Source organism: Microchirus variegatus (genome assembly GCF_963457635.1).
Source record: "Microchirus variegatus genome assembly, chromosome: 2".
NCBI classification, from domain to species: domain Eukaryota; kingdom Metazoa; phylum Chordata; class Actinopteri; order Pleuronectiformes; family Soleidae; genus Microchirus; species Microchirus variegatus.
In genome coordinates this window covers 35721339-35734877 of record NC_139803.1, presented here as the reverse complement: position 1 = coordinate 35734877, position 13539 = coordinate 35721339, and the positions used below count along the sequence as shown (strand labels likewise).

The 13539-nt window shown below is 40.6% G+C and overlaps 1 protein-coding gene across 1 annotated transcript in view; it reads left to right on the top strand.

Moving 5' to 3' along the window:
- The window catches only part of slc25a21 (solute carrier family 25 member 21), an 88577-nt gene that overhangs the window by 74085 nt on the left and 953 nt on the right, over window positions 1-13539 (top strand). Inside the window, exons 5-10 of the mRNA XM_083885801.1 lie at window positions 3916-3982; window positions 5163-5222; window positions 9151-9258; window positions 9353-9517; window positions 11330-11511; window positions 13351-13403. Coding sequence (XP_083741927.1) covers window positions 3916-3982; window positions 5163-5222; window positions 9151-9258; window positions 9353-9517; window positions 11330-11511; window positions 13351-13403 — 635 coding nt within the window. The remainder of the gene's footprint in view (window positions 1-3915; window positions 3983-5162; window positions 5223-9150; window positions 9259-9352; window positions 9518-11329; window positions 11512-13350; window positions 13404-13539) is intronic.

The following is a 13539-nucleotide window of genomic DNA, read 5'->3' as shown; positions in this document are numbered from 1 at the left end:
ACTCTCGGAAAGCCATTTTCATTCTGTAACATATTTCGCTCTCCCTTCGTCACCTGGTGGCTCCCCAGCCTGACCACACCCGGGGAATCTATGGCCACTATTTGCATGGGCATAGAGAGTTAAGGGAAGGGCCTTCCGTCTGACTTAAATAACTTGTTTACACAAAAGACACAAAGAATTCATTTCTGGCTTAAAGTATCACTCCTGTCAGTTGAGGTCTTGATGGCATTGGTTGACTTCTTAACTGGTTCAGCCGATGACAGGTGTTGTAATAATGAGTTTTGGTTCGCTGCAGTTTTTTGGACTGGCACCCTCACTGTCCTTCTCAGGTTATATTCTACGGAAGTGTAAACCAGCAGTAAAAAAATGTTTACACTCAGTTCCAATCAAGCGAGATCATCTGTGTTGGCTTGTAAAAATTGTTGCCACAACAGGAGTGGTGCCACTGTTCACAGGATACAGTCGGTCACACCTCATTCGACCTTTGGATAATGTCAATTTGTTCGTCTTTGTGCTTTTTCTGTCACCTGCAAGTGTCTTGGTTGAAGAATCACTATGATGAATGATTGTGGTAAATCTAAGAACAGAAGATTTACCACCAATAGAAATAAACATTATTCTCAAACTGTTCTTCTATCTGGTCATTTTGTTTCACTTCTTAATCAAAACTATTTGACTAGGTTCAAAAATCAAAATAGACTTGATCAAGTAGCGACTGTTTTGCCAGCAGCTGATGTTTTTTCCAAAGCTCCGAGTCTGTCACTCGATGATCAGTGTTTTGATAATTACTTTTGGTTCACTGCAGTTTTTGGCCACTACTGTGCACGTTCTGTGCAACTGTAATGGCCTGTCCTTCTCAAGTTATGCTTGGTGTACAAACGAGCCCACAGCAAAAATATTTACACTGGGACCCAATCGACCAAGAACATCTCTGTTGACTTGTACGGAATGTTGCCACAACAGATCGAGTGCCTCTGTTCACAGGATGCAGTCGGTTATGCCACATTGTCCTCTCTGTCCCAACATATATTTTGGGAACACATTCACCATTAACCAGGTTCTTACTAACATATATAAGTAGCATACTCGCCCTTTATTCTCGACCTTATTCTACCTCTTTTATGACATGAATTAAGATTGTTCCCACATAAGGTGTTAATACGTGCTTAATGTTTGCTAATAAAGGGCTAGTATGCTACTTATATGCATGTTAGTAAGCACCTTGTTAATAATTAATACAGTGGTATGCAAAAGTTTGGGCACCCCTGTAAATGTTCATGATTTTCCTTTATAAATCATTGGTTGTTTGGATAAGAAATTTCAGATAAATATATCATATAGGAGACAAACACAGTGATATTTGAGAAGTGAAATAATTGGCAAAATTATTTAAACAAAATGAGGCACATGCATAAATTTAGGCACCCTTGTCATTTTATTGATTTCAATACTTTTAGCACTAATTATTGGAACTCAAAATTGGTTTGGTAACCTCAGTGACCCTTGACCTCCATACACAGCTGAATCCCATCATGAGAAAGGGTATTTAAGGAGGCCAATTGTAAGTGTTTCTCCTCTTTGCATCTTGTCTGAAGAGTGGCAACACGGGAGCCTCAAAACAACTCTCAAATGACCAGAAAACAATGATTGTTTAACATTATGATTTAGGGGAAGGATACAGAAAGCTATCTCAGAGATTTAAGCTCTCAGTTTCAACTGTGAGGAACATTGTGAGGAATTAGAAGACCATGGGCAGAGTTCTAGTTAAGGCCCAAAGTGGCAGACCAAGAAAAAAATCTCAGATAAGCAGAGGCGAAGGATGGTGAGAACAGTCACAGTCAACCCACAGACCAGCTCCAAAGACCTACAACATCATCTTGCTGCAGAAGGTGTCTCTGTGCATCGTTCAACTATTCAGCGCACTTTACACAAGGAGATGCTGGATGGAAGAGTAATGCAGAAAAAGCCTTTTCTCTGCACCTGCCACAAACAGAGTCGTTTGAGGTATGCTAAAGCACATTTGGACAAGCCAGCTTCATTCTGGAATAAGGTGCTGTGGGCTGATGAAACTAAAATTGAGTTATTTGGGCAAAACAAGGGGCGCTATGCATGGTGGAAAAAGAACACAGCATTCCAAGAAAAACACTTGCTACCTTCAAATTGGGTGGTGGTTCCATCATGCTGTTGGGCTGTGTGGCCAGTGCAGGGACTGGGAATCTTGTTAAAGTTGGGGTTGCCTGGATTCCACTCTATATCAGCAGATTCTGCAGAACAATGTCCAAGAATCAGTGACAAAGTTGAAGTTGTGCCGGGCTGGATCTTTCATCAAGACAACGACCCTAAACACTGCTCAAAATCTACGAAGGCATTCATGCAGAGGAACAAATACAACGTTCAGGAATGGACATCTCAGTCCCCAGACCTGAATATTATAAAAAATTTGTGGTGTGATTTACAGTGGACCGTCCATGCTCGGAGACCGTCTCTGTTGACTTGTACGGAATGTTGCAACAGATTGAGTGCCTCTGTTCACAGGATGCAGTCAGTTATGCCACACTTTCCGTAAATCAAATAAACTTTACCATTGGAAATAATCTCCTGCATCTTGATACCACAAATGCATTGAAGTTTACTCATGACCGCCAGTGGCTTTTTTTTTGGGTAGTCCATCCACGTTTGTATACATGAACTAGATATCTCAAGAGCCTTGGTCGAGGTGAATGTGACCTACACAAATCATGTTTGATCATCTGAACGCATCGCAGAAGCGCTTTTAGGCAATTTCTTCAAATATACTACATTACATTCTCATGGCAAAGGTCAACATTGCCCAACTCCATAGGGTTGTGAATTCAAATTTGTAAGTAAATTAAAGTGGAGGGAAAACACCAACGCTCCAACAAAGTGCTGAGACAGAATAGAAAATCCATAATTGGTGGCTTGTTATACAGGGCTTCTTGCAGTGTCTCTCAAAATATTTATTATTTTGCATTCTGTATCAAGTTTTCTTTGGAAAGGGACATATTTTCTGTTCTCTGCTGTTCTACAAACTGCACAAGTTCAAAACAATGTTCTATTCTACCCTGTTGAACAATGAGAGAAATGCACTTGTATGCTGTTCCGAATGTATGCGAAAAACATGCTTATTGTCAACTTGGCAAAACGGAAAACCTACACCTTGTGTGTAAACGTTGCTCACTGTGTGCTGGTAGTTTGCGCTGTAGGTTAATAGATTTTTCTTCTAGACAAATTACATAGTTAAGGGATAAACTAACATTTGAAATGTCATTATAAGCATTATAGGATTAACATTTTTGTACTGAATTCTGAAATATCAAATTAGTACAGTTTATAGCAGGTACATTTGAGAAAAACTAACAATGTAACTTGACTCTAAGTATACCTATACACAGCTCGTGTTAAACGTAGGCATGAGTTTCTATATTCATAACTCACTGAATCATTTTTCCTGCTTTTAAGTATGCTTTAAATCATGCATGTGTGATTTACTTAAGGCAAACTTACCAAATGACTAAAATTATACAGCTACCCATGTTTTGAAGCGTCCGGTATGAAATGCTGAAATAAACTCTTCAGTCATTTCCTTCACAAATTCCTGCAGAGGATGTTTACCGAGGTTTTTGTGGTTGAACATATTTCTTGGTAGTCACGCTGCCAGACAGCAGCAATATATTTCCTGAGCTTACTTTAAGTCCCTGCTAACTACATATATTCGCTGTTGTCAAAGACTGGACTGCTGCTGTGACATAGTTGAGAACGTGCTAAGGGCTTCTTAATGGGTAATTGGCCTTGTTTTACATGGAGTTTCTTTTAACATTTGAGAACCTGGGAGACATCAATAGTGTCACAGTAGAAACTGTGTAGATGATAATCTTGTTTTCTGTCTCTTTGCAGCATATTTGGCTTTTACAAGGGAATCCTACCTCCGATTCTGGCGGAGACACCAAAGAGGGCAGTCAAGGTGAGATAAAGTGTTTGCTGTTTTTTGGGGGTTTTTTTGTGTGTGAAGTGTGTTTATTTTCACTTTATGGATGTCACATATGCAGTCATGCAGAGTGTAAATGTGAGTTTAAAGACTTTGAGTGAGTAAAAAAGTTAGTCCCTCGCTCCTGCTCAAAGGGGAGTGAGCAACCAGTGATTGTTTTACGTTGGTGATGATGTAAAAACAACAAATCGAACCATTGAAGGTTTGGATACAAATGAACTCTTCTTAATCAATGTAATGCATATTTATGAATCCAAAACTTGAAGTTTGATGAATTGCTGATGTCATTAATGCAGAACAATACATGCTGATGCTGTGCAGTTTTCACACACTGTAGACCTGTTGATTGATGTGTTGGCATCGTTTGTTCCAGTAATGTCAGTGGAATAACGTTGAACATGAGCCATTTTTTTAATTTATTATTGTTGCACAACCAATATACAAACCAAACCAAGGTTTCTGTAAACCATTACACCCTGACTGCAAAGCTAATGCAACCTACTCTACTGCCTTATGAAAACCAACATGGTGCATATACATGATTGATTAAACTCATGACACCCTCGGCCTCACCCGTTTGTTCAGTCCTAATACCAAATATTGACCCACAAGCATTTACAGCAAGCTTTCTCCATGAGCCTTGTCTTTTGTTTGCTCGTCTCCGTTCACATTAGTGTTTTGTGTAATGCGGTGACGGGGGTAAGTCAGGTTTGGGCTCCGCAGAGGCCTGATTCTTGGTATGACGCTGCCTCGTAATGAGATGCTGGAGACGAGGGCGTGTGAACTAATAAGCGCTCACACTGAGAAGATGGGGTAATTGCTAATGGCTGATTGTGAGAAATGTCTGGAGAGAAGAATTAGAGCAAATTACAGCTCATCTGCTGGCATTTGGGCCTTTCCTGGGTTAAACAGATCAATGTTTTGCTTTCCACTGAGATCTAAATTTTTAAAGTGTTGCTTTGTTTTCCTGTTCTCATTAAGCCGATATAAAGCTTCCAGAGGTTCACATTTCCTCATGCGTGTTTTTAAGGTAACTGCTTTTAATAGCGTGTCCTTGCGTGTATGTGTGTATACGGGTGTGTACGTGTGCACAGGCTTAAGCTTATGACTGCACGGTGACTTTGACAGCTCATTTATTCTGCTCTTTCCTCTGCAGTTTTTCACTTTTGAGCAGTACAAGAAGTTGCTGAGTTTCACCCCTTTGTCTCCTGCTTTGGTAAGTGTGAGGCACAGAAACACCTGAGTACACTTTCACTCACATAACACAGGAAACATGTTCAAAAATCAGCATTTCAGCTCTCCTGCCATAGGGGGATGAGACAAAGATTAATGCCAAGAATAATTGTACCAGTCAAATCAATTAATGTAAATGTAAACGTTGCTGCCAGTGTACAGTATTCATTGCTACTTCATGTTCCAATTCGCTTAATGCATCTGTACATTTGCAGAATGTATTATTCATTAATTCACATTTCTGTGCCGGATTTAGACAGACTGTTTTGTCACATACAAATTTGACTTAAAGACATCTGAGTCACCTAAACCAATGGCCTTCTCACATTAGAAGTGCTATAATAAATCAATATCAAATGGGGATTAAGTAGAGACGGCCTGGATAACAATAACAACTCAGTCAGGATTTAAGCACATTTGACAGCATCCCCGATGACTAACACATCCAATTGTAACACAGACGGTAAAACAGGTTACTAATAATAGTCCGTGAACCAACTTCAGTTAAAAACAGTTGAGTGGAATTTAGTTTCCTCTACCTGTTTTAACGAATGAAAGCTTTAAACACAAGGGTATTAGTAAAACAACCCTAAAAACTTCACTTTCTTTTTGCTATAGAATCACATATGAAAGTTTCCCAGTACATACTCTTCGTGACTGGGTTGTATGGTTGTAGCCTTGGGAAGATCCCCTCGGCAACAGGGCTAAATTGATAACTTAATACTTTTTCAACTATTTTGTGTTTTTTAATAAATGAAACAAGCTCCATGATTTCCTTTCTTTGCTCCATATAACAAAGAAATGATCAAAACTGGGTAAGTTTGGTTTAGTGACAAAACAACACATTTGAGATTATCATAATTTTGAGGTTTGGGAAAATGCAATTTTTGTGAAAAATATCAACACATTGATCGATTATGAAAAGAATTGTTAGTTGCAGCCCTACTTGGCACTAAAAAAAATCACATCTTAATCTGTGTAGTCCATTCAGCAAATACAGGACTGTTTTAATTTGGATATGTATTCCATCAGAGTGGATTTGAAATGACACATCAAATATAATAAAGTGCAGACTAGCTGGGCTATGCCTCTGCACGGTCGGCTGTAGCCAGATGCATTATGTGTTCGAGTTATCCATATGTACATCTGGCCCATTCATGTGAGTCTCAAGAATGTCTTGTGTTCCTTTTCAATTTTGGCTCTGTTTGGATTCAGGATCTCTATGGCATCACAAAACATGTCTGTGTCCTCTACTATATCATGTTCCTTTAAGTCAGTATGTTATAGGAGTCTGGTATCAGCAGAAGCATATAAATGCTGGGCGGGAAATCTAGTTTAATGAATCTTGTTGGATCATTTTAAGTCATTACATACAAAAGTGTTTTTCTGCACGACCAAAAGCCCACAGCTCACACTGTATGAATCAGCTAAGCAACATGTGTGCTCACTCTAAACTTATTGATATTGAATCCCTGGTCAGTTTTATTGAGAATAACAATAAACATTCTTCAAAGAAGATAATTGTGCAACAACAACTCTTTACTAAAGAGAAAAACTGTATATTCAGAGCACAGCAGACTCAGTCAAAGGCATTTGCCACTGTGGATCACAATCTCTTGCTCGATGTTCTCATCAAAAATGGCATCTCCACACAAGCTGCCACTTGGTTTGAATATTATGTGGCAAATTGGACACAATGTGTTCAGATGGCTGGAGTAAGTTCCACCTTTCTTGAGGTCACAAAAGGTGTTCCTCAAGGCTCAGTTCTAGGACCCATTTTGTTTACGATCTACATTAACGATCTGTGTGCAAACTCGTCAAATGCCTTCTACCGTTTGAATGCCGATGATTCCTGATAATTTACTGTTGTTCACACTTGATTGCACAAAGCATTCACATTTTTGCAGTCTATCTTTTGATGCAGTGCAGATTCATCTGGAGAAATTCGTTTTAAATGCTGAAAAATCCAAAGTAATGCTTTTTTTTTTTTTTTTTTTTCAAAATTCATCTGTTCCCATGGGAAAAATTAGAACTTCTCATGGCGGAGCTCTTGAGCTGGTTGCCAGTTATAAGTACCTGGGATTCATTATTGATGGGGAGCTATCAGTCAAAGTGCATGTAAGAAATTTGATCTAGTTGCACTTTTATATTTCAGTGTTTGTTTTGTAAGTGTTATTTCCCTGTTTTTTATTAAATATGATGTGTGCTGCTGCCTTTCTTGGCCAGGTCACCCTTTGTGAAAGAGATCTTGATCTCAATGGGTCTTTTTTCTGGTTAAATAAAGGTTAAATAAAAAATAAATCTTTTATCTGGTTAGATAAAAAAAATAAACACGTAAAATACATCACTGGTGATATTAAATCAAGCTCACCGCACTTTATAACTCATCTGATAAGCTTCTTTGTGGGAAATCACTGTAATAGTGATCCAGCCAACCAAAATATCAAGCGATTATCCATATTGCTGATCCTTCAGGCAATCATAATCTGGCAAGATGCTGCCATAAATGAATAAATACAATTTGGCTCACACAATCTTGTTCAATCCTTTCTATTAACCACACTGCCCTAACAAATGGGCTCTACTGTATGTTTGCTTGGCATTTGTTCAATCTGCAGACTGGTTTCACCACAGGCGACAAACATCACAAGTCCTTCCATCTAACTTGACTAATCTGGTATCAGTTACACTGAGTCAAAGTTTCCAACTTGACAGACTTGCGTCTCCAAGGTGCGGTCGCCACACATCTATTCAGGTGGCAGCCAAGTGTCAACGGTGATGGATGGCATACCTGTAACTGAGCATTGAGGGCGTCCTGTCCTGGCGCATATCTTCAGCTTGTTTTTTCAGCCATTGGTCGAGAAATGTTTACCTGTCCCATCCATCATGTTCTCCTCTTCCGCCCTCCATCTCACTATCTCCTGTGTCCTCTTCAAGTGCCTCAAACTACATTTCCACCCAGAGGGGCCCTCGTGTATCAAGGAGTGTAATCACATCTGATCATTAGGGCGAGTCAATTACAGACTGGTTCTGAAACCCTCTCCAGTTGTACCTCATGGCACAGCTGAATGTCTTCACTCTGATTAATGAGGACACACACAGTAATAACACAAATAAGGAATTAAAACGTGGCTGGCTGGCTGTGTAAACATCACGAGGGCCTGTCTGAGAGGATGGGTCCCGCGGCCCTGACAGCAGGATAAAGGGCCAGGAAGAGTAATGAGCAAGAGACGGGCTCTTGACATGTTCCCATTACGCTGTTCGCTCTCCATGCACACATGCGCACACTTTACATTCACATATTTATACTGCCTCATGGAAATACATGTACATAAGTTAAATACTTGTCATGAATGTAGATTTATTAATAGTTAATGTAGTTACTTGATGGTGAATGTCACTAAATGAGACGTGGACAGATTTTATTGATCCCAAAATCTAGCACATATCAAACTATATGAAATATAGTATATCAAATGTAAAAAAGATATCGCAGGAATGTAGTCCACAGCTTTACAGGAAACTTTTACCTTGTTGCTTTTAAGGGAATTTAGACGGTGATGTTCAGTTATGTCTGAACCTTTAGAAAATAACTGATTCTTTTTACATTTTCACTCCCTTGAATGATTAATCATAAAGGCATTGCTACTTCTCTCGCATTCTTCTGCCTTTTGTTCTCCCCCTGCTCTCTGTCACCTGACATTTTTCTCAAACGATAACAAACCCAGGTGTCCTGTCTGTCTTGAGACATTTGTCAAAGGGTAACAATGACAGAGGAGTGACAGAATCTCAGACCAAACAAAGACGTGGGGAACTTTGCTGCTTTCGCAGCCGAGACACACTGTCAGTCTGTATTTGAATATTCTCTCCACATTCTCGGCTGTTATTAATCACGTCCGTCTCTTCCACAGGCTCTGTCTGCAGCAGGTCTTGGTGCAGGATTGACTGAGGCAGTTGTTGTCAATCCATTCGAGGTGGTGAAAGTCAGTCTCCAGGCCAACAGAGATGCCTTCAAAGAGGTCGATAGTCATAAAATACTCCTTATTACAGTCTATTAAAATCACATTTCACATTTGACATGTCTTCTTTTTGAATTTGCTCTCTCTAAAACAGCAACCCTCCTCATTTGCTCAAGCCAGACGCATCATAAACTCGGGCGGCTTCGGACTGCAGGGTCTGAATAAGGGATTAACATCAACACTTGGACGCCATGGCGTTTTCAACATGATCTACTTTGGCTTCTACTTTAACGTGAAGGATGCTATTCCCACCAGTCCGGTAATATGCCAATCAAAACCTATGACCACACTGACCTCCAGCTCTGCTTTGATTTTGTGCCCACAAAAGCAACAAATCCAAGCCAAGTGACATACACCCACTCTGACTTTTACCTTTGATGTATGCAACTTTGACTACTCTCATTTTTTTTCTTACCCGAGGCTACATGATACACGTGTGTCACAGTCACCTTGCCAGTGGGGAATAGCAAGTGTTTGACGATGTGATTAGTTTCCTCGACTGCCAAAGTGAAGAGGAAGCAAAAAATCAGACCGGAGCTTGTAAGATCAGCTCGGCTAATACCTCGCCTATTTGCTCCTCATAACATCCCCGAAATCTCAGATTACACATCCGGCAGGGCCTGATGGCCCAAACAAAAGTTAATTTTGTTTAATGGAAACGTTACCATACGCCAGTTCCACATGTACAAACTCGAGCATTAGATTAACTCCAATGTACTAATTGGAAGCAGACAACGGCACTATTTTTCAAGGGAAGGTTACAGTGGGGAGCCCAGGCTGCTCTATATTTTCAACATTTTTTCCAGTGACGCACAATGCACAGAGAAACCAAGTGGTCATCTTCTCTGAATGATAATTATGTGGCTAGATGACTCAAATAGCTCTATTCTCAGATTGTGGCTGCTGTTTTTGGGAACGCTCCATCGGTATGTACTGTACGTTGATTGAAGCCGATCCTGTTTGTGAGAGGCTAACGACGGCCATTGTTGAGGCAGAGAAGGATAAATATTGTGGGCTGAGGTGATGGTGGCATTTGTCCAAAGCCTCTTTTGTGAGCAACATGAGCAATGAGCTTGCAACTCAAACGTGTCCGTAGTCAAATATAGCCCTGCGCGCTCTCATATCGTGATTTGAATAGTACAGAGGAGGCAGATAGCCCACTGCCATCCTTCACAAGTGAATGTGTGAGGAGATGTTTGCTTAAGGCTGTTAGGAAGTGGGTTGATGGGTGTACTTAAGCTGCGGCCATGTTACCCCCTTCCCCACATCCCACTTGAAAAAAAAAAAACTGAAGTGGGATTAGCTGTTGATTTACCTCGGCTCTCAGGGTGTCCAGCCCGCTTGAGAAAGGCCCGGACCAGAGAGGCTGCTGTCATTTGTAAAAATATCCTGGCCAATTAGCTGTCAGAGCTCTCTGAGTCTGGGCTTCTTTGGTACAGTAATACCCCTGTGCCGAGTCACAGCCCAATTACCTAAATTGTCCCCATATGCCTCCCCAGTCTGCCTGCATGAACCCTGTTTATAAATCCTCTTGTGTTGGCTCCCCCAGAGAACATGTGCTTCTGCTCAGCCAATCAGAGCGCTGCACCGCAGTCAGGAAGCACTAATCTGCCCCCCGCTACCATAAAATGATCAGGGCTTTCATGGCAGCTTTGCAATCATATGCACAATTCCATGCTCCCCTCAAGTTAACTCTCATACATATGCACATAATGTATTAATGGTAACACTTTAGATTAGAGAACACATTCACCATTAACTAGGTGCCTTATTCTACATAACTACCTCTATTACGACATTAATTAAGATTTTTCCTAAATAAGGTGTTAATGCGTGCTTAATATTTACTAATAAACGGCTAGTATGTGACTTATATGCATATTAATAAGCACCTAGTTAATGGTGAATGTGTCTAAAGTGTTACTATATTATTTTGTCAGCTCCACGATGCTGTATTTACTTTCTCTTTATTTGTGTTACGTGGCTGCAGATTTTAACACCTGGTGCCCCCTCTCCAGAGTTCACATGCACATGCTTTGCTTAAATACTGCGTCTCTTCCATTTTTACAAGGACCCTACCCTTGAGTTCTTGAGGAAGTTTACCATCGGCCTCGTGTCTGGAACCATCTCCTCCTGTGTGAACATTCCCTTCGACGTGGCCAAGAGTCGCATCCAGGGACCCCAGCCTGTGCCGGGGGAGATCAAGTACCGCACCTGCTTCCAGACCATGGCACTTGTGTACCGGGAGGAAGGGTATGAAACGAGCAGGATGGGGTGGGATTAGTGAGACAAAATTTAACATGCATCCAAGATCGAATGAGCCACGTATTTTTCATGCTGGCAGTAAGAAAAGACAAATGTAGCAGCAGGTGAGCAGGTTTTCACTGTTCATTCTGAGTTTCCTAAACCAACTACAGGGAAATTGCATGAATAACTTGATGCACAGCTGTGGAACCAAATAAGTGACTGTAGTCTAGATTCCGGGCTGCATTCCCTCACATGCGATCATACATTTCTGCAGTCTGTCAGTTGTACAGTAAATGTTAACATATTTTTTAAGCCGTGCAGAATGACAGCTCTAAATGGAAGCTTCAAGGAAAAGATCTATGTTATGTTAGCAATCGCCCTGGGCTTTCCACTTTCCCCCCATGCAGCTCCACGAGACAAGGGCCAGCGACATGTTAGTAGTTAGTGGACACAGGAGCCTTGGGGGCGGCTCCAGGAACGGCACTGTCGTCGCAAGGTTTTTTTTTTTTGTTTTTTTTTGCATGGAGGGCGGACCCCTCTCCGCCACATCCAGTCCCCTGCTCTAACACAACACAGTCCCAGCTAATTAGTGGTCCCTATGGGAGACGTCGTTAAGCAGACCCTAACGAGCCGCGCGGCGCTCCACAGGTCAATCTAATCAGACAGAGGGCCAGGGAGGAAGTGGGTCGAGCCTTATTAACGCCGTCAGTGGCGGGGGCAGGGAGCAGGACAGGGAGCGCGAGGCGGAGGCCGCCAGCCACCGATCACCTTGAATGCATTAAGAGGGGCAGGTACACGCCAGCGCTCGCTGTTAGAGACAGACAGACGGACAGAGAGGCACTCGCCCTACACAGCCCAGCACCTACGCACGTTCACATGCAAGTGCATGAGTGCACTTTATATACCAGAGGAGGAAATACCACAGTGCAGAAGTTATCCAGTGACAATTGTAAAGAGTAAAGGTAAAAGCACTCAAACATATTAAAAGATCCTGTGTAAAATAAATTTAATTTGACTGAAATTTAATTACACTAGTTTGTGCAGTTTATTCATGCAATAAAGTTGTGGTAAATGTAATAATTTATGAAGCTACCACTGGGTAGCTGGTAAATCTTACCCTAAAAAATACCTTATTTACCTAATCGGAATTTGCTAAGTTTCTAATAACTAATATTATAAAGAGATGAAAAAAAAAAGTACAATTCAGGTACCACAGAACTGTATGTAAAATGCACATGGTGACGCTCCATAATCCATGGTTTAGCACGTCGTACACTACGGTTCAAAAGTTTGGGGTCACTTAGAAATGTCCTTATTTTTGAAGGAAAAACACTTTTTTCCAATAAATATAACATTAAATGAATCAGAAATACACTCTATACATTGTTAATGTGGTAAACGACTATTCTAGCTGCAAACGTCTGGTTTTTAATGGAATATGTACATAGGTGTATAGAGGCACATTTCCAGTGTTTTAATGGTACATTGTGTTTTAGAAGACTATTGGATGATTAGACAACCCTTGAAAAACCCTTGTGCAATTAATGTTAGCACAGCTGTTTTGCTGGTTCTTTGACGAAAGGGCAAAATTATTATTTTGAATAAAAATTATTATTTCTAATCTTGTCAATGTCTTCACTATATTTTCTATTCATTTTGCAACTCTTTTGATGAATAAAAGTGTAACTTTTATTGGAAAGCACAAAACAAATTGTATAGGTGACCACAAACTTTTGAACAGTAGCATATACTCGAACTGAAATCTTTACATTTTACACATTTTTGTCTGGATTGTGAGTATGATGCTCTGTGTTTGTACATTAATGTCCTATTTCTGTTTAATAGATATATGGCACTATACAAGGGGTTGGTGCCCAAGATAATGAGGCTCGGACCAGGTAAGATACAAGTTTATGGTAGTGACCATTTATTTATTTATACAGTTCTAGATGAGATTTAATAGATACAACCTGAGAAACTGAATGAAACCACCTACTCGTTCTTTCCTAGATATGGATTCATCTGGCTCTTGTA